Consider the following 22,050-nt stretch of genomic DNA (forward strand, 5'->3'; position numbering starts at 1 on the left):
TAGCAGCATTTTTGCCTCTTTTCTCGCAATCTAGGCGCAACTTCCGACTCTTTCTGCTCTGCCAGCTCACAACATCTCACATGTATTTTTAGAATGTTCCCCTCCAACACAAACTAGCCTCTCTGCCATAATAACAATAGTGCTGATTGTGACTGATAATTATAATGAAAGCCTTCCAAGTCATTTGTCGCACACGGGTGGCAGGAAGCGACCCACCTGCGAGTACTTGATAAGCATTCAGCTAACGGACGAGGACAGAAAGCCATTGTATACTGCGATGAGCTAGATAAACACCCACCGGAGGTTTCCTGCCTGTCACCAATTCATTTGCCTGACCTAGCCATTCAAACGGATTGGACGGCTGCCATCGTCAATGGCAGCGTATGAGTAAACCACTTTCTGAAAGGCTGCCTGAAGAAGACGCAGGTGGCTTGTAGTTGATGGAAAATGCTACATAAGACAAAAATAAGGATGTAAGGAGTCTAAATCAAAACAATGCGATCTGTCAACCGTAAAGAAAAAAAGAAGCATGTCAGGGGAATTGTTGCATTATGAGATGTTTGCTGTGATAGCACCCTAGGGTGAGCTTTGTGTTTCCTATTATGAGGAGAGAAGTACCCTGAAAAGCACATTACGTTTCAAGTGCAGAGCCAGAAAGCAGAAATTTGCTGTCTCTAGTGAAGCCTCATTTTAACTCATTCAAGGACAGTGGACATCTATTCAAAACGTGTCGTGGTAGTTAGGAAAAGAAGAAAGTTGAGATTAAATGATGACCTGCAGCCCATTCCAGTTCAAACAGATGGGACGTCTACTGCCATCAATGGCAGCCAATGAGTTCAACTATGTGAGATCACAAAAGATTTACAACAACAACAAAAAAATCCCAGCGCCAAATATAAACTGGCCACACTTATTTTTTCCCCCCCTTTTTTTTTTTTTTTTTTTTTTTACATTTGTAAGAAACAAAACTAAGATGTAAAGAAAGCGCAATGAAAAAAAGATTGCGTGCGTCACGTGAAACACGTTTGATTAAACGTCTAGCTACTGGGGGAACCAGATGTGTTCTCCATGCCTGTGGTTTTCCATGTTTGTGAATGGCGGGCAAAAAATAAAAAATAAACATGCCTGTGTAAGATGGTTTTTTTTACCTAAAAAATGGCCATGTTTAGTAAGACTTTTTTTTTTTTCAAAAAACAACCATGTATAGTAAGGCTTTATTTACTTTAAAAATGATCATGAATAGTAAGGCCTTTTTTTTTAAAACGACCATGTATAGTAAAACTTTTTCTTTAAAAAATGACCATGTATAGTAAGACTTATTCTTTAAAAAATGACCATGTATAGTAAGGCTTTATTTACTTTAAAATGATCATGAATAGTAAGGCCTTTTTTTAAAACGACCATGTATAGTAAGACTTTTTCTTTAAAAAAATACCATGTGTAGTAAGGCTTTTTTTTAACCTAAAAATTACCATTTATCGTAAGGCTGTTTTTACTTAAGAATGACCATGTAAAGTAAGGCTTGATTTACTTTAAAAATGATCATGAATAGTAAGGTGTTTTTTTAAAACGACCATGTATATTAAGACTTTTTCTTTAAAAATGACCATGTATAGTAAGACTTTTTCTTTAAAAAATGACCATGTATAGTAAGACTTTTTCTTTAAAAAATGACCATGTATAGTAAGGCAGTTTTAACTTAAGAATGACCATGTAAAGTAAGACTTGATTTACTTTAAAAATGATCATGAATAGTAAAGCATTTTTTTAAAACGACCATGTATAGTAAGACTTTTTCTCTAAAAATGACCATGTATAGTAGACTTTTTCTTTAAAAAATGACCATGTATAGTAAGGCTTTTTCTTTAAAAAAAATTGACCATGTATAGTAAGGCTTTTTCTTTAAAAAAATGACCATGTATAGTAAGACTTTTTCTTTAAAAAATGACCATGTAAAGTAAGGCTTGATTTACTTTAAAAAATGATCATGAATAGTAAGGCGTTTTTTTAAAACGACCATGTATAGTAAGACTTTTTCTTTAAAAATGACCATGTATAGTAAGACTTTTTCTTTAAAAATGACCATGTATAGTAAGACTTTTTCTTTAAAAAATGACCATGTATAGTGAGGCTTGTTTTAACCTAAAAATTACCATTTATAGTAAGGCTGTTTTTACTAAAGAATGACCATGTAAAGTAAGGCTTTATTTACTTTAAAAATGATCATGAATATTAAGGCGTTTTTTTAAAACGACCATTTATAGTAAAACTTTCTTTAAAATTGACCATGTATAGTAAGGCTTTTTCTTTAAAAAATGACCATGTATAGTAAGGCTTTTTCTTCAAAAAAATGACCATGTATAGTTAAGTATTTTTTAACCTAAAAATTTAGTTTTTATTTTAAAAAAAAGCTTTACGATATATGGTCATTTTTTAAAAGAAAAAACACCTTACTATAAATGGTAATTTTTAGGTTTAAAAAGCCTTACTATACATGGTCATTTTGGTCAAAAATGACCATGTATAGTAAAGTATTTTTTAACCTAAAAATTTAGTTTTTATTTTTAAAAAAAGCTTTACGATATATGGTCATTTTTTAAAAGAAAAAACACCTTACTATAAATGGTAATTTTTAGGTTAAAAAAGCCTTACTATACATGGTCATTTTTTAAGAGAAAAAAAACGTGATGGCAAAATACTGTTTAAAAAAAAAGCAACATTTTGCTCTCCCTCCAGAGCATGTTATCGTCCATCCGCCTGGCCAAAATGGGGACGTGCATTTATTCCCACACTCCATTAGCCCCTTTAATCTCTCCCACCGTCATCGGCGCCAACGTGGCTTTAATAGAAGCTCCATTCTGCTACAGCATGCCTCATTACATGTGCCGTGATGGAACCCCTGCGAGCTCGCTCGCGGAAAACAAAACAAAACAGATGCTTTCAGATCAGATCTTTCCCACAAAACTAACTTCCACACAAGCAAAGGACCGGAATTACTGTCATAAAGAAATAAAAAAGGGCCGTACTTTGAAAAATGGTACGTTTGATGTCTCATGTGGAAACAGTTGCAACCCTGGGGTCTCTGCCCACCCGTTAAGTGTCAGACTAAACAAAAAATGTACATTTTTTACATGACATGGAGTTTTTCATACATCATTTTCATTAAAAGGCCTAACAAAGGTACACTGTTATCGGCCAGGCGCGGTGAATATCCAAAGATACTTTGTTTTTCTTTAACAATTTGCAATCTATATATTCGTTTTCTGTAGTAGATGTCCAATTCATTTGGACTGGAGAGGGCTGGCAGCAAATACCGTGGGAATATTGTGAGAAATAAATGTCTGTTAATGACATTTTAAATCACAAATCCCATTTTTCCAGAATTAGAGCAGAAAATTATCAACTAGCGAGTTTTGCACTCATGAAAATCAAGATGCAAGATTTTAAATTCTGGTGCCTTCCACAAATAATATTCTTTCATCGATATCACGCGGATAGAACTAGATATGACAGAATTTAAAACTGTTTGGTATGTAACAAAATGTATTAAAATGGCCATGATACAGGCTAGATATTGACATACAAAAATGTCATCAGACTACAAAAAAAGATGAAAAAAAGTGCAACTTATGCTCTCTAAAACACGGTATATGTGATCTCTACAGAACTGTTGGTCTTAGAGCAAGAATTTACAAAAGGATCACCCATGCTATAAATGCAATCGAATTCTATACGCTTTCAAATGCTTATATCAGAGAAATTAGTCAGTGGAGCCAGACCAGCTTGAGATGGGTTTTGGAAGCAGCGTGTCATTCCTGCTGAGGTGTCTGGAGTTTGTTCCCCGTAGCCAAATAAAATGTAGCCACCGAAACGAGCCGTCCTTGGGGCACAGGAATTGCGCTTTTCATCATTTCATCATGCCACATTTTCATCTCCCTTTTTGAGTCTTTGAAGGTCTTGACGTTTTTTCGACCCCACTTTCTTCCTGCAATGTCTCATGCCTTCAAGCAATACACCCCCTCAAGTTCACTTCACTTACACAACTCCAAGTCTAATTCAACACAGAATCTTATAAACAGCTCTCAGTAAGACGCAGTGTACTTTTACTAACACAAAAATAAGCATATTGAGCTTGCCAGACTTTCCAGTCCAAATGGATTGGACATCTCTTCAGCTACTTTCCCAGAATCGGCCAAAATCAAAAGGTAGGGAGGGGTCCAAAATTAATGCAAGTAATCTGGAAATATCCCCCCCGATCAACACCAAGCGACCCAAAATGAACAAAAATCGACCTGTGTCCTGTGATTGGCTGGCAACCAATTCAGGGTGCCCCCCGCCTGGTACCCATGGTTGTCTGGGTTAGGTTACGCCACCCCCGCTGGCCCACGTGAGGATAAGCGATATGGAAGATGGATGAATGAATGTATGAACAATATACAGTCGGCAAATGGTGCATTCTATATGTTAAACAGAGCTGCTCGGTCACCGCTAATCAAAGCGCCTACTCACATTCCCTTTAACTCCACGAGAAGGGCAACGTGCAGCACGAGACTGTCAATCACCGAACAAGCGTAGGCAACGCGCACGAATTGGCCACGAGGGAGCAGCTGTTCCCGCATCGTGTAGACTCTTCTCGCTAATAGTCGCTGGCGGCCGGCCTCGCGCTCTGGCGTACTGTGACGATCTCTGGTCCGCGTGCATGCAGCGCGGCGGATGCGCTCCAATGAGCTTTGCCTGCTTTCACAATGCTGGCTTATAACAAACTATTGCCACATTCGGAATCATACTTGCAACGACAATCAGGCCAATTACAGGCAATCGTTGATTTACGACCACATTCGGGACAGACAGACCCAGTGTGACTTTTTTTCCCCCTCTTCGTTGTGCATTGTTCGGCTGGTGCGACTTATACTCAGGTGTGTCTTATAGTACGAAAAATACGGTATTTATCAAAAGCATCTTTATTTTGTGTTGGTAGAATAAAGGTTCTGCCTACTACAGAGGCACCACTGAGGAAGATGTCCAGTCTGTGATGGCAACCAATTACAGAGGCTTCAAATGCTAGTCAGACAGTCTTTTCTTCTACAGCCATTTTTTTTAAAGGCAGCCAATTACAGGCTTTTATACGCAGCTTTAAGCTATTGAGGGCGAAAAGATTCCCTCTCTTCGATAAGCGGACTCGCCGGTGAGCGCTGACGGCCCAGCAACTGGAGAAGGAATCCCTTAGTTCCACCCCTCTGTTGTGGGTTGCAACCGTCAGGAGCCTCGGTTCCTACCGCCCACCCTCTCTTTGGAGAATTGACAGACAGGATGCTAGCAGCATCGCCGCCTCGTGCACACAAAGGGAGAGAGAAAGAGAGCACGCCAGACAGAAGGCTGCTACGGGGGGTATATTTAGACCCCGGCCTTGCGTAATGTGCTTTTACCACAACGCAAAGTGGATGCATTTTTAATGCCGGGCGGGGAGGAGGGAAATGAATAATGTTAAGCATTTAATCTGTTGCTTAGGGAACAGACAGAAATGTGAGATCAGGCTATGATGCACTGCTTGGATGGAGAGCGAGGAAGGAAGAGGAGGGGAAAACGTAGGCCTGGGGTGTGCAAACTTTTATCCGCGAGCGACAAATTTTGAATTTTGGATAATTCGCAGATGAACTGGATCATCTGGAAGATTAGGTTACAAAAAAAAGTTGAAATGAGTGCAATTGGGTTTACTTTGCTAATGAAATAATTCTCATTCCTTACCTTTGAATATTTATGTACTGGTCAATAATAACTAACTAGTGAGCAAAAAACGAATTGGGAAGGAATTAATTTGTATTTAGTTCATTTTCATGGGAAACGTTGACTTGAGAAGTGAGTAAATCGACATACGAGCTCGCATTAAGCTCGTATCACAAAGACTGTAAATACAAATGTTTTGCTCTATAATTTACAATCAACTAACAGATGTTTTTGAGATAAATCAATATGAATACTAATGAAAGATTTCTAATAAAAAAAATCTCATTCTGATATTGTGTTTAGTATCCATCTGTTCTATTTACGTAAACAACTGCTTAAATGAATCCAATTTGAAGGTGCCAACTATTTGACCTAGATAATGCTTCATGTCATTAATGCCAATAAATCATATTGAATGAGCTCAATTCGGGGAAAGAAGCTCAACTGAAATATTCCATAACTTTCAAGACTCTCGCAAATGCTCGACTTCCCGAACAAGAGGTGTGTTTACCACCTTTGTGGCATCCCGTGGGCTGCTCATGAATGAGTGGTCAGGAATAACAACAACACAAGGAAACCTCTGTGGCGGTGCGCCTTTGCCCGCGGCTACTCATAATGCATGGACACGTCGTCCGCTCGGGCCAACGACATAACATTGTTAGTCGCGCTGTGTGCAAATTGCTTTCTCTCCTCTCCTTTTGCTTCTCTGCCACGGAAAAGAAAGAACAAAAGGAAGCGTCCCTGCAGAGAAATATGAATCATATGAAGGACGCCATTTGCATTTTAGGGAAGAATGCATTTGAGACAACACTAGATAGCCGTGTGGCACAAGTAGGAAAAGGGAAGTGACATTTGAGAGTGGCGGATTTTAATCAAAGGCCAACGATAAGGTGGAAGGCTGCCGCCCTTTCATTTGTGTTCAATCCAAACTTTTCGGACAAATCAGTTTAAAAAGTAGCGCAAGATCTCGTCTTGTTTGAAAAATTCTCATTATATTGAAATTTGTGAAAGAATATATTTCTGTTGAATGTCAATGGGAAACAATGGAGCTTTAGGTTGGTTTGCGTTGACCAAACGGAGAATGAATGAATTTGTTCATTGGATCTTTCAATTCCATGAGTGGAAGTAAGTGAGCACAAATCAATTATTTGTGGATTTCAAACTGAATGGCACTAATCTTCTTGTGAATATGATCGAACCAAACTACTGCGAGATGGACCCGTCAATAGGTAATGGGATATTTTTATGTGGGTGACAGTTCAAGTCATCTAAAATATTTGCCAAAAATACATTGTTTGTGCAGGTCACCAAAATTCCCGTCACAACAGTCAAGTAAACACAGCTCTTTTGAATTCAAACACAAATAACATTTCTTCGTGCCTTGCTGTCTTCAAAAACCCACTTTGGCGAATCCCAGCGGGGGCTGCGTGACTCACTACATGGTTTTCCTCTCAGCCGACCTGTTTTTTTTTCCCCACTCAAGCGAGAAGACGGCATCGCAAGCTGCCGAGCGTAGGTACACGTCACCAAAATGGGCTGTGAAGTCCCAACTATTTTTGAGGCGATGGCAGACGTAAGCGACAGATGGACGTTCGAGAGCTGTCTTTGGGGCTTCTTACAAGGATTTACGCTGCGGGAGACTTTAGGGGGGCAGAGGATTGAAATGAACGCTGAGGGTGGCAACTGCTGCTTAATCCCATGTATTTACTTGCAAAAAATAATTTGGAAAAGGGGAGCAATGGCATTGATTGATCATTTAAGAATAAGGACGGAGTCAACAATATGGGGAACGATATATTAAAAACAGGATTGAATATACAGTATATGCTACCTGACTATATGTAGCATTACAGCCACAACTTCATTTATCGAGAGGGACACAAGCTAACTGAGGAACAAAAAATAAAGTATTAATTTACTAGGAGTGAAAGGTTGGTCATTACATTTTTATGAAACAACACCCTCAGTACTCAGTTGTGTGTAAATGTTTCAATCGTGTCAGCGAGCTCGCAACGCTGGGAAGTCAGTAAATCCTGTCTGTCTGAATGTTATAGTGTTCACAATACAAATGAAAAAAAAAAAAGCCAATTTATACACCGCTCACATATTATTCAGTTTAAAAAAATGAGTCACAAAAGAGTCGACTCAAATGAAAAGAACTGAGGATGTTGTTTAGTAAATCAACCTTAATGCATTGTATTTAGTTAAAATCACTGGAGAGCGGTAGGAAAAAACTAAATCAAAATTCCGTCTTTTTTTCACACAGTTGAGGATGGTCAATTTGTAAAAATTTTGTCATGACACAAAAAGACATCAGTAGGCCCATCAGGAGGGACTGGGATTTCCGTGATCTCACAGGACAACCCTATGAAGTTAATCAACTCATACCAAACCAGCCATACAAGGCGAAACGAGACAATCTGCAGCATACACCAGCTTAAGTCATGTTACGGTGGAACTTGTTTTTGCCCAATCCGACTGCATGTTGGCAGCCAAGCCAATTTCTGTAGACATTTAGAATAATAGAATTCAGACGCATTCGTGTTGGATTCATATGGCCTTGGCAGCCCTTGGCTCTCTCTTTGCCGATGCTTTCTGCCAGGTGGAGGTCAGCTAATGAGGATATTATCGGATCAGCGTCTTCCGCCTGACGGGAGCCTTGCCATCGGCGCTTTTGTAATGACCTTTTCATGGATGTGCAGATAAACGAGCTGCAAACACTGGAGTGGCAGGAGAAAGGGGGTTGTGGGGGAGTTGTATATTGTTTCCCAGTAGGACTATGACTCCTCATTGTGCATTAGTTTGGATTCCAAAGTTACTAAGGCCGAATGCCGTTTTCAAGAAGACATGGAGCGTGTGCAACACTAATTATTAGAGACCACGTAAACCTCAAAACAGCAATGTGGGTTAATTGACGAGTCTGCACAAGCCATAGTGGAAACTAAAAACAGTACCGTTCTCACATTCATATATGAGCGTTAATGAGTTGTTTTGCTCACAAGAATAGATTCATTCATTTACTGATGGGGGTGCTGGAGCCCATCCCAGCTAACTACGGGCACCAGGCGGGGGACACCCTGAAGCCAATCACAGGCCACAAGGAGAATGAAAACCACACAAGAATACATAAACATAGTAATTACAGAAAAAGCAGTTTCCATTTTTAAATTATATGAACACAATAGCTGTCTCCAAAACGCAGCCAATCTGTCATTGTCACATGGTTACGTGGTTCATTAGTATGCACAATGAGCTGCACTTCACCATCACACAATGGGAGCTCATTAACTTCAAGCACTGGCATTATGCTGATGGTAATGGCATTATTTGTCTCTTAGCAAGGGCTCCTACGGCTGTAAAACACAACATGCTGTCCCCTTCTACCACGTTATCATTTGTTTGGGCAGCCAGGCGCAACGATATCCGTCGGACATCGATTTACAAAATGCTCCGATGCTCGCACGGGACAGAACAAATACGGTTTGATGAGACACGTAGCCTCCGCCAGATGACAGCTTAATGTCTGGAAACGCTAATTGGAATGCGTGGGCGTGAGCGGTCACAGTCGGAACAAAGTCAACATATCCGAGGTGGGAGGAAAGTCATTTCCTTCAGTTTTTTTAAGACCAACAATAACAACTGGTAACAGCTGGGAAATAACTTGTGTCATCCTATTATTAAGATCATGCTGCTTCCATTTTGACTGGGAGTGCTGGTACCTGATAAGACGCTCAAAAACACAGGGTTTAAATACACAGACAGGAGTTGATGATAATCGCGTACACCAGGGTCACACGATTGAAAGTGAGCCAAAACAGCTACAGCAAGTGAAACTCATAAAATCACGAGGACAAGAAAACACACCCAACCAACCAAAATATGACACTGGTAAATCAAATTCACACCCATGACAACAAATTTCTGGTGACCTGTGCTAGTCTAAAAACAAATCACAGCATTTCACTATCAATACTTTTAACAAACCTAAGAGTAAAAACAGCTATTGATTGCTTAATCTGGGAGTAAATTATCAAGTTTCAGTGACATTGATGACGCTGTAGCTCCAATCCCCTTGTCATATTCAATCTTATGAATGTGTCCAAAAAAAGACTTATTTGGAAAGGCTATACCTGTATCATGTGCCATGCCTGTGAATATTCATTTAAGTCATATCATATGCATTAGGTCTATCTGGAAACTTATATCTTTAAATAACAACCGTTACATCCCTATAGTCAGGCGCTCAATATCCGGAAAAACTAACAGGTTGTTTAGTGCCGTGGGGACTAAAGTGATAATTGATGATGTAAAGGGGGGAAACAGAAAGTTAAAATTTCATAACAAACCATTGTAGGCCTATGTCCTAATTAAAAACATTAAAAATGATGTTGAAATATCGCATGGAGGTTTAACTATGAGAAAACGTTGGTATTTCTAAGTCATAATACAATAACCTCATTTGGATGTATTTATTGTTTGAAAAGAAATAGTTCTTTGTCTCACCTATTTTTTTTCAAATGTCAATTGGTGAACTTTCAAGCAGAGACATCTTGCATGCTGTATTATCTTCCGAATACGGAACTGGACAACTGTGAGCAAATGAGTGCCTTATTTCTGCTCCCTACTTTGTCCATCAGCAAAACAAGTAAAGAGGGTACCCGTGCAATTAAGTCCAACACAGCCAATTTTTATCCTACAACCCGTCCGACAAGTGTCATTAACTTTAGAGCCGTCACACGCGGAGTACCCCCGCATCCCTACAGAATAAATCGAGAATCCACAAGTGCTTAGTATCCAGCTGTCTAGCCCAACGCTAATTGAAAGCCCAGATGGCAAGCGGCCTCATTACTGGGCTCCGCAGTGCGAACTAACATTTATGCTAGCTTTCATATTTGTGTTACTCATTAATGAGGGCGGAGTAGTCCAGCGGCGGCCTTTGTGAATTTTTGATAAAGACGCGATAATCCGGTGGTAAAACCTGAAAAAAGCAGGTGTGTATTCTCATGAGTGCCACTTAAGGATGAAATGACTTAAGCGATGACAAAATGAATGATTGCATAAGATGATGATTGGAGTTTAGGCTCTTTAAAACAGGTAGACAACAACAAAGGCTTGATTTGCACTGAAAATGCCCAATTTTGATTTGATGCCTCTACCAGGCTTGGCAAAAGTATTGATAGTGAAATGTTGCGTATGGATATATTTTCTGATTTCTGTAGTCCTCCATAAAAGCAGAATAATTCTTCTTCTTCTAGGGAAAACAAAGACTTCCATGGTATGCATAGTAGCGCATCGTATTTGATTCCATGGCACAACATTTGGCCACAAAACAGACAGCCTTGTGTACGGTAGCAAGCTCCCTGAGCAATTCGTGACTGACATAAATTCATGCACAACATGACACGTGGCCAGAAAGGTCCTCAGCTACCTTAGTCATCTCGTGTGGCTAACACTTCAACTTTGTGTTGTTATTCTTGCAGAGCACAAATAATGGCCTGAGGGTGAGCTTTGACTGGGAGTCAAAGTAAGGAGATGAAGGCACCGGGGGAGTCACGAGGAAAGCTACAGCTCCTTCATGCTTCACTTGCTTTCCATCTTGAAGTGGAATTACAAGAGAGGAGGATTGGCCCCCTAGTTAGTTTGACGCACTGCACCGTCAAGTGGAACCGAGGGACATTAGTCTCTGCCCAGCGGGGTCAATATTACCTCAAAGTAGAAGAAGCTGCCAGGGAATGATTATGTTTCAGCGCCATTGACGTTGATAGATGCCCAATCCATTTTGACTACCATTGGGCTAATAAAAAGGGCATACAAGTCAGGTGGAAAACTCAAAAATGCTCCATTACAACAAGCAACACACATTTTCTAGTGTATTCTGCTTCATATCAAGTTAACATAATATTCTTAAAAATAATTAGTATAGATATTCAAATGAAGAGTGTTCACTGTGTTCTGTGCAAGTTATACGTGTTGCTATTTCCAATTGTTTTGCAAGCCTTACTCATGTATGGATAGTAGGAGCTAATTGGCTAAATGCCGAGTGGAGATAGGGACATCATGAGGCTGATTGGTAGCAAGTCAGTGCTAGCCAAAATATGCATTGCAGGAATAAGTGTAGTTGTAGCAATTTTTGACTATAAATATGTAAAATGTCGATAGAAAATTTTATATCGTTTTGCCAAAAATTATCATCACATCGTACAACACAAAAAAACTAAAGACAACACAGAGTTAAAGCCTTGATCATGCAAGCTGAACCGGATTACAAATGAAGTGGGTTGTCTGGAGGTTCTTATGAGCATGAGTGCAATCATGTGGGCTAATGGCTAATCTTTGTTCAACCTTATTTACTCTTTGTGTTGAGAGCAATTCACTGAATTGGCTGAAAACAGACAGGAATGGAGTGTACATACAGTGTCCATTCAAGAGACAGTTGGCCCGCTCAACAAAGACTAAGAGCTGAAAAGGATTTGAGAGCATGCGAAGTAAACATGATGGATAATGTTGATTCTGTCATGAGTGTGACTTTCTTCCATTCCGTTGTAAACACTTGCACGCACAGTCATAGTTGTCTCACCAACTCTGTCTTTGCCTCTTTTAATCCTTCTGCTATGAATTCATATGAGATTTTCTTTTGTTGACGTCCATCCATTTTAATTGGAATGCTGGCAGTAAAAAAACATTTGTCCGTGCCATCCCTCCCACTTCAAATGGATTGTACGTCTATCTCCGTCAATAGCAACCAATGTGGTAGTATGAACTTCACTTTTGGAGTTGATCTACTGGAATACAATAAACTCTGTTTTGCAATATCTTTATGTATAAAGATAATTCATTTCCTCGCATTTTAATCTGCATCAACCTCTTATTTAAAATGGCAACACGGGCTTTAATACAAGGAGAACATTTTAATATAATGTTAATTAGTGTTGCATAAAGCTTGCTAATTCTCAGGCAGGAAGCGGACAATGGCTCGCTGTTTGTTTTTAAAGCTATCAAGGGTTTAGCATCGCTTCCTCTGTTTAATATTAAGAACATAATCTCTCACCTACGAGCCACACTGGAACGTAAGACAGTCATACACCATAAATTCCAACGTGGTGCTGCGCTGACGTATCGCTGCATATTTATCGAAGTCAAAATGGATTGGACATTTCTCGCCGTTAATGGCAGCTAATGATTTGAATGGATAAGCATATTAAAAGCCCAATATATCAGGCAGGAAAAAAATAAACCGCAGGCAGTTAAAAGACAAGCCGCTTTAAAGCTTCCCTTGGTAGCGATACAAAGACTATTTATGCAACTGCCGTCTATTTCCACATACAGATGCTTGTTGTTGCCCGTTAATAGTGACAACAACATATCAGGGTTGCCTCCACAGCTTGTTCTGCAGATTGATCAAACCTATTTGTGCGTGTCAACACGTAGCGCTGCTGTAGAGTCGCATCAATATTTACAGTCTTGTGATATATTATGCCACCATGTGTTGTTACATTTGAGAAGACAAGATGGCTTTTCACGATGCCAGATGAGGCGCGAGAAATGCAGCAAACTATTTTGGATCCCATCTGATTAGCTAAGGAGTTATTTTGGAATGATTATCATAAGGTGTGGGACGTATAAAGAGTGAACTTTCCATGCCCGACTCAAAAAACAAACTCAAGTTGTTTCCCCCACATCTAAAATTCCACCACACCAGCGTTTTCTGAAAGTATCAGTGTAAACGTCCCCCTAATGACTTTGTCAGTGTACACTTTAATTACAGTGCACTTGAAAGTAACATGCATTGCCAAGCCTCGCTATAAAAAGACTACAGCCACCAATACCACAGAGGATGGTGGCCTGTTGCCCTGTGCAAGCATTTCCCAACCTTCATTAAGATGACAAATATATTTTACACACCCCATATAAATGTCACAAAATCTATGGTGTATGCAAAAATAATAGTGATGCTAATGACACTATTACAATTTTTCAAGTGACAATTTTTCCTGTGTGAGGATGTAATGCAACGATATGTGTACATCAATTGTTTAAGCGATGATCGACTCAAATAGATTGGAAACATCGATCAACATTGTAATTCATAGATATGCCATTTTCTCTTTTTAATGAAATGCTGTTGTCCAAAGAATTGATATTGGAGCACATCATCATAAAATGGGTGATTATATCCCACTAATGCACTGGCTAATCTCACTGCACGCAATTTGCAATCCGGTAATTTTATTACAGCATGCAGTCATCCTAAATGTTCTTGCCACTAATTGCCCACAACCGAGTAGATTCCTCTTCAACCTGCTCCATTCACACATTCTATTCATCATATCTTTTGCACACACCGATCTGTGCTGTCACCTTGGTTGCTATGACGAGCACCAGCTCATCTCGCAGCATTGCTTCATCAAGTGCAGCTTTTACTGCGGCGAGCAGCCTCATCAATATGGTCGGCCAAAGTCTCTGTCAAAAATGTTAATATCCTTAGGATATTTTATGAAATATTAATCCATAAGAAACATTCTAAATCAATAGTATCAGGCTTAACCGGTTCACTGGCAGTGATGGCGATGGACGTCCAATCCTTTTTGACTGGTAGAGGGCGAATGATGCCCCTCAGTCATAATGGATTGACATGATAAAATAAACCTTAGCCTACCCTTGGCTACAAACAGTGCTCCAATCTGAATGAAAGTGAACCTGACAATCAATTCCAATACACACTCAAGAAATGGCATATTCATTTAACCTCGATTCTCCACATTCACACATGGCAAGAAAAAAAAAAAGGTACCAAAAAGCAACAACCAATGTTCAGAGGAGCCTCTCAATTTAAGGGAAGGAAGAGAAAAGCAATCTCCACTCTTATTTTCATGAAGCCTCCATGGGAATAAGAAGAGCGCAATTGTTCTGCAGCAATGTTTATCATTAAGACCAGGAATCTATTTGAAGCAAGGGTGCCATTTGCTATAATAACACCATAAACCAACTACACTGTGTATTTTAGAGGTTAATTTATCAACGCGGGAATATGTATTCATCCCTCGCTTATATTGTGCCGCTATTTCTAGTTTCGTTTTATGAAGGGCAATCTTGGGGAAGGAAAGTGAGGGTCTGTTGTGGCAGCCCACCCTTAAAAATGTGAGTGGAGCACATCATCCTGACTGCTTTCAAACGTTGAATAATGCATACAAGCAAGCTGCATGCATCAGCAGCAGATGCCCAAACCTCAGTGGAAGCCCCTCCACTTGCAGTCACACACCGTTGCCAGCCCATCTGTAGACATCACCACACTGGCAAGCTACCAAGCCCAGAATAGCATGAACTTGAAAAGCACCCCACGTGTTTGCAGCCCTCTACGTTGCGTGCGCGTTACGACAAGAAGGGATGCACACCTCATTTCGCTCTGTATTTAAATTACACTGACATCACTTTCACAGTTCATTTCATTTGCAGTTCCGTGTGACAGGATCACGTTGCCTCTCCGACTGTCACCAGTCCACTAAAATCAGTACGTATAAATTATACATTTTACTATGATTACACAAGGGGAAACACACAAGAATCCTACCACGCTAAACTTCAAAAAAGATACAGTATACACAATATTTGTCACCTGGAATACTTGAGTGATGGTTATGATCATACGTTAGTGATCCCTCAATGGAGAAATTCACTATTAGTAGCAACCCAAACAACAAAATATGACAGTAAGGCATGGGGAAGAGCGAGTGGGGGAAACCTGCCATTGGCTTTCGGGACGGGGAAAACAAATTCTGCACCATAAATATGTAAACTAAAAAACACCTCAGCACAGAAAAAACAACAACAATGCAGTCAGATTCCATGATCAGTGCCCCGAGATGGATGAACAGATGGATATGGGGAAAAATCTAAACTTTCCTACAGCACTTAAGACAAAACAACACAATCACCACCCCAATTCCTCTGATGAAAAGGGAAAAACTAACCTCAGAATAAAGGCAAGGAAATAAAACATTGTAATTACATTTCACAATTGGTGCCCCTATTGCTTAGATGGAAGGGGGAAAAAAGAAAACTCCCAATGATGATGAGAGGAAAGAACACCACAGCACTTAAGCAGAACAAACACCACAACCACCTTTCTCTACTGGCACCCCGACTGTTTAGGTGGAAAAGGGAAAACCAACTTAGCACATACCCAATGAAATACAACATTCCAATCCGATTTCATCATCACTGATTCCTTGGGTGGAGGAGGAAAACCCCCAAACTCCACACAAACATTAAGGGAAACAACTCAACATTTAAGCAAGAAAAACACTGAAATAATCTTTTATGAGCAACAAAATAAAATACTGCAATCAAATTTCACTATTGGTGCCCCGATGACTTCCGTGGAAAAGGGAAAACAAACAGATGGATATGGGGAAAAAAACAAAAACATCACACAATTATTAGAGAAAAACACCACAAGCACTTCAGCGAGACAATAAACACAGCAGTCACCTTTTACTATCAGCGCCAAGATTTGTTTGGTGCAAAAGGAAAAACAAGAGGGTGGATGAAGGGAAAAGCTCAACACGATTATTAAGGAAAAACACCGCAGCACATAAACAACAAAATCTTACACCATCGCAGCTTAGGCAGACAGTGAATGTCGCAGTCTATGCTATGTGCAAGGGTCTCGAAAATAGGTGGAAAATGATCTCCTCTGTAAAACAGAGCTAAAGAGAAAGGCCATTAAAGACAAGTTCACCAAGTTCATGGATGAACTGAACGGATGGATGAATCTCAACAAGGCTTTATTTACAACGTATGGAATGAGTGTTAAATAAGGAATTTTTGGGGGGCTTCTAAGTGACACGTTCGTTACCGATAGTGGCGGCTGTGTGAAAAAAAAATGTACGTGGGATTGGGTATTATGAGATTGTAATCAAACTAATTGAAATCCAGTACATTTCCGCTGATCCAAGTCCAGCAGATTCGGGGTCATTGAAATAAAGCTAACTAAAAGCTAGGTGTACTCATCTGCGTCTATAAAGGCAACACGACATTTATACCTGGTGTGAATGTAAACTACAGCTAAAGCATAGACTATTAAAGTGTGTATAAAATGGTACAAAAACGATAAAGCCATTACATTGGCATTAAGCACTTGAACTAGCAGAATACATCAAGCTTTAGGGATTATTTACCTTTATCAAAGTAAAGCCATGTTACATAAAAAGAAGCCACTTCACGACACACATCCTTTTGACGAACTCTGAAAGACTAATACGGAAAAAGAGAAAATTATAAACGAAATTGCAAATGTAACATCGCCAAAAAACTTGACGATTTGCAAAAGGAGACCTTGGTCATTATTTCAGAGTGACAAACAAGTTCAAATTATATTCATGTGTACTGGCCATGGCCAAATATTTCTTGCAGGCATAAATCAACCTCTTTAAAAGCAGTTTCAAAAGACCTTGCTGAATGGTGAAACAAATAATGGCGAGCTTAAAGCCCTCAAAAGGGTTTTTTTCATAAATACAATGTGGCAGGTTGTATTTTCAAGACTTTACAGAAGGAAGGTGTTCATGAATCGTATATTTTTTTAACTATAATTTGCACCTGAGTATAAGGTCGCACCAGCCCAAAAATACACAACGGAGAGGAAAGAACCACATATAAGTCGCACTGGCGTATAATTCTCACTTTTGCCAGGGCAATTTTGAAACTTTTATCAGAAACAAAGTACAAACATGGTTAAAGTAACAATAATAAACTGGAGAACAACAAGCTAAATAGTCATCTTTCGACAACAGATTTGCAAATAACAAAAAAAAAAACACTACGGTATTTTGGTGTTAAGAGAGAAAAAAATACATATATAAGTTCCACTTAGTATAAGTCGCAGGCCCAGCCAAACTATTAAAAAAACTGTGATTTATAGTCCAGAAAATATGGCAATTGCTTTCTCAGGGGAAGTGCCGTAATAGGAGACAGAAAATAGCGGAAAAGTGCCATGGAAATGTCATCCGTAATCATTTGCAGAAGCCACAACGCTGCACATAAACTCACTTATGAATTCCATCTTTTTTTTCACACAACCGGGCCACAAAACTATTAAGAAAGGTATCATTTTCTCCCTTTTAGTTCTAATGGAACATGAATATATCACTTTAGACCACAGGTGTAAAAGTGGCGGCCCGGGGGCCAAATCTGGCCCGCTGCATCATTTTGTGTGGCCCGGGAAAGTAAATCATCAGTGGCGACTTTCTGTTTCAGGGATCAAATAAAAATGATTGATATAGATGTATATTAAATTACCTGATTTTCCCCCTTTTAAATCAATAATTGAAAATTTTAATCCATTTTTTCTTTGTTTTTAGTTCAAAAATCATTTTGTAAAATCTAAAAATATATACAAATATTTTCTGTTTTCCACTTTAATATAGCACATATTTTCGCAATGAAAAACAAATGATTAAATAAATGATCCTCCTTACTAAGAAAAAAAGCTCAAACATTTTTAGATCTATAAAAAAACTGAATATTCAGGGCTTTGAATCCGGTTCTTTTAATCCATTTATATAAAAAAAATCAAAATATATCTAAAATGGTCCGGCCCACGTGAAATCAAGTTGACGTTTAAGCGGGCCGCGAACCAACCCGAGTCTGAGACCCTTACTTTAGACTGTTAAACCGCCTAGGTTGTCTGGTGTTAACCTATCTACTTGCTGCCAGCCACCCCACTTTAAATGTATTGGACATCCATCACCGAGAATGGCAGCCAGAGGTAGAGTAAAGCAAGGGAGCTTTAGTGTTGTCAAATAAGGTTTTATGCGGGTATGCGAGCTGAAAAGACCGTACTAGGTGACGGAGGTAATTAACCTGGAGCTTTGTCGACGCTGACAGAAGCATGCCTCTAATGATGCCTCATAGTTAGGGCCAACTCCTGAAATGAGGAGAAGAACCTGCCAAAAAGAAGTTTTTGTAAGAACCCTGCACTACAATTAAAAATGTGGTGAAATGTGTTATGGCAGAATCAAAGTAAAACCTTTGGCCTGTGATTCTGAACGTTTAGAAAAAATATTGTGCTTTTAGGCTACGGTATAGCTCATTTGAACATTCTTTTTTTTCCCCCATTAGGGCTAGCGGTTTCGATCGCTGGTTGTGAGATGGGTCAAAGTGAGTTCATGGCAGTGCATCTCAAATATTCTCGTATCACAAAAATACTAAAATCAGCTTTAAAGCTGAGTCACCATTGTCGTTTTATCTATATTATACTGAAAAAAAAAACACCAAATTTGCAAGCCTTTATAATGCAGCATGACAATAACGTCCCAGTTTAACACAGCCACACACTACAAAGACACACACTACTGAACACTGTCAAAAACAAATGCCTGCAAATGGATTGACTCTACGCTGTCCCATTTACAATAAGAAGCCTTTCCATCGTCCTCTAATGCAACCCTCAATAGAGAATTGAATAAAAATGATATCTTAAGGGAATTCTACTTCAGGTTGTTTTTCTTATAATCCTTAGTTGAAGAGAGAGACAGAAAAATGGTGCTTTGGGCTCATTTGTATGACCGAGTAGCAGACATTTTTCATACCCGGCCAGCACTTTGCTTAATGGACTCCGACAAAGCCATTGGCGGCCTTTATTTAGATGCAGATGATTTCCTCCACAGTGGTTCACCCTGTCAGCGCCCCAGTCGCATTTCAGGGAGAAGAAAAAGGGTGGGGGGTAGCGTGGCGATCCCACCACTCTGATAGCCAGTCAGTCAACATGGCTGCCTGTCAGTGCCTCGCCTAGCTCTACCTCAAACGCCTTTGGCTAACACCATTCCTTCTTTCACACCTTGACTTATCCATCAATGCAACATTAAGGGAGCAAAGCATACTCTTCTCTCTCTCTCTCTCTCTCTCTCTCTCTCTCCAGGAATGCACTTCCACACGCTTGGATGCCTGTCATGATATTTATAGGAATGTGGCAGGTAAAAGCTGAAGGGGATTGGGACTAGTTTAGAACTTTCTACTGCTACTCTCAGAAAAAAAGTCACGTGCCGAAGCCATTGCTTTGCTAGAAAAATCAACTATTCTGCATTCAATTGCTGGATTTTATACAGAAGATGTTTTTCGGGGTTGGGAGAGTTGATGAGCGTGAGACCAGCATACTGAAAGTGCAGGAACGACCCCACCGCCACCTTTTTTTTTGGTGTGTGTTTGGAAGGGCTTTAAAAAGCAGCAGTGCGCTCTTGGAAGAAATAAGCTGCACAATGTTCGAAGTCGATTCTATAAATTTTTCATTAGATTGTGAAGGTGTTCTTGATTTTTGGGGGCCGTCAAAGCGTGTCAGAGTCATATTTATTGCCAGTGTCCGTGCCCCGCAGGGTACAATTTATGATATTGAGAGGTGAAATTCAAAAGACTGTGTAGAAAAGGGCTTTGGCTCATGGGACACATTTGATGTTCAAAACGAACAGATGGGTTGGATCATTTGCTCGTGAGGGAGAGTTTAAATCATGGATGTGAAATTTTATTAAACGGTCATATTGGAACTATGTCACCATACTTAAACATTTGTTGAATATAAATAAATATTTTGTTTTCATGACTGATATATTTGTATTTTTACCGTGTTACCCTACTCAGATGTTTTTTTTCCCAAAGATTGAAAGATATTTGCACATCTTAGATTTGTCAAAACCTGGGTTGCATGCAAAAATTGCAATATAAAAAGGAACTGCACCTATAAAAACAAAAAAAATAAAGCTAACTCTGAAATTTGTGTTTAGTGCGAAATTTATATGGAATATTTAATGTAGCCCAGTCTCACCCAGATGAAAGGGAATTAGAGATATACATTCAGATCCTAATAAGAGCTGTACATGAATGGTTGCTGTTAAAATGGATTGGATGTATATCCCAATCATAATTGTAAGTACATTAGAAAGTACTAATCATTACAAATTGTAGATACTGTAGATTAAATGAAAATAATCGGTCATCTTCTAATGAGGACGAATACATATTAATTGATCATTACCTTCATAAACTTGAGTTACCTAAAGAGGAAATGGTCTGTTTTGCAAGTCAATGACTTAATTGTCCATCAAAGATGACCGACAATCTCTCCCCGGATGCCCTTCTAGTTTAATTAAAGCCTATAGCAAACACCTTTAATGGCAAGTCTGACATTTCCCTTGATGGTGGTGGACAAACGAATAGAAAAGTAAATGAGTCAATCCTTGAATGTCATCTGGGATTCAGTCCAACGTTTATGACCGGACAGAGGGTTCTCTGGGAGATGAAATGTCCTAAAAATGAGCCACAAAGGAAGCTTTACATTTGACATGTATAACTCAGATGTGCAAATGGAGGCTAATCTTCAGGACCGAGCACCAAATCCTCTTCCTCCATCTCTCCGATTAAAACCATCCCCTCGGGAGACTTAAGTGATTTTTGCACGTCCGCCTGGGGACCAAAGACCCTGGGAGAGAATTTGTGAGGACCTGCGATGGTGGCAGAATACTTTATTGTGGAAGGAAGACTTCAAGATGAGAATTTCAAAGTGGGCTACGCGGCCCTGGGCAAAGGCGCTCTCTGCTTTGAGCTAAGTTGGGCGTTCAAGTACTGTCGTGCTTGATGGCATTGTCTATGACGTACAAGCACTTCTTTGTGACCGAGTTAGATTTGACACTTTCTCAGAGATGTTTCATTTGTTTTCTGTATTGCTTTTTAGGGGGTGCTGAAACATATCCCAGCCAACTATGGCAGGGGAAGCCCTGAATTGGTTGTCAGACAATTACAGGGCACAAGGAGATTACCAACCATGCACGCACACATGCATAACTAGGGACAATTTAAAATGTTCAACCAGTCTATCATGTTTTGGTATGTGGGAGAAAAAAACCAGAGTACCCAAAGAAAACCTACTCGGGCACCGAAAGACCACGCAAACTCCATAAAGAAAAGGCTGGAATCCCATCAGGCATTCAACCAACGATCTGAGAACTACCCGAGCGGGTTTTCTCTGGGTACTCCAGTTTCCACCCGCTTTCGTTTCTGCATGAATTGACAATTAATTATTTCGTTGCCGACAATCTCTTCCTGGAACGTGCAATCCATTTCGGTTGACAAAAGCAGAGTTAAAAGAGCCCATTGAAGACAACTAGATCTCACGTTGCCATGATTTTTAATTGGCAGATTATATGGAAGTAGCACGAAAAGGACACATCAAAAGATATACTTGGTGGTGCCTTTTTTTTTCCAGCCAAAGGCGATGCGGTAGAGCTGAACATTTTAAGTGCAGCAGGTCATTGAAATTCATGGGGCTGAGCTCTCAAAGAG

At 39.6% G+C, this 22,050-nt stretch overlaps 1 protein-coding gene across 1 annotated transcript in view; it reads right to left on the bottom strand.

Annotated features, from left to right (window-relative positions):
* Nucleotides 1-225: 225 nt before the first annotated feature.
* Nucleotides 226-22,050, bottom strand: part of smarcal1 (SWI/SNF related, matrix associated, actin dependent regulator of chromatin, subfamily a-like 1) — a 39,934-nt gene continuing 18,109 nt past the window's right edge. The window contains exon 18 of the mRNA XM_077616747.1: nucleotides 226-450. Coding sequence (XP_077472873.1) covers nucleotides 345-450 — 106 coding nt within the window. The 3' untranslated portion in view covers nucleotides 226-344. The remainder of the gene's footprint in view (nucleotides 451-22,050) is intronic.

Source organism: Stigmatopora argus, chromosome 13 (genome assembly GCF_051989625.1).
Source record: "Stigmatopora argus isolate UIUO_Sarg chromosome 13, RoL_Sarg_1.0, whole genome shotgun sequence".
NCBI lineage: Eukaryota > Metazoa > Chordata > Actinopteri > Syngnathiformes > Syngnathidae > Stigmatopora > Stigmatopora argus.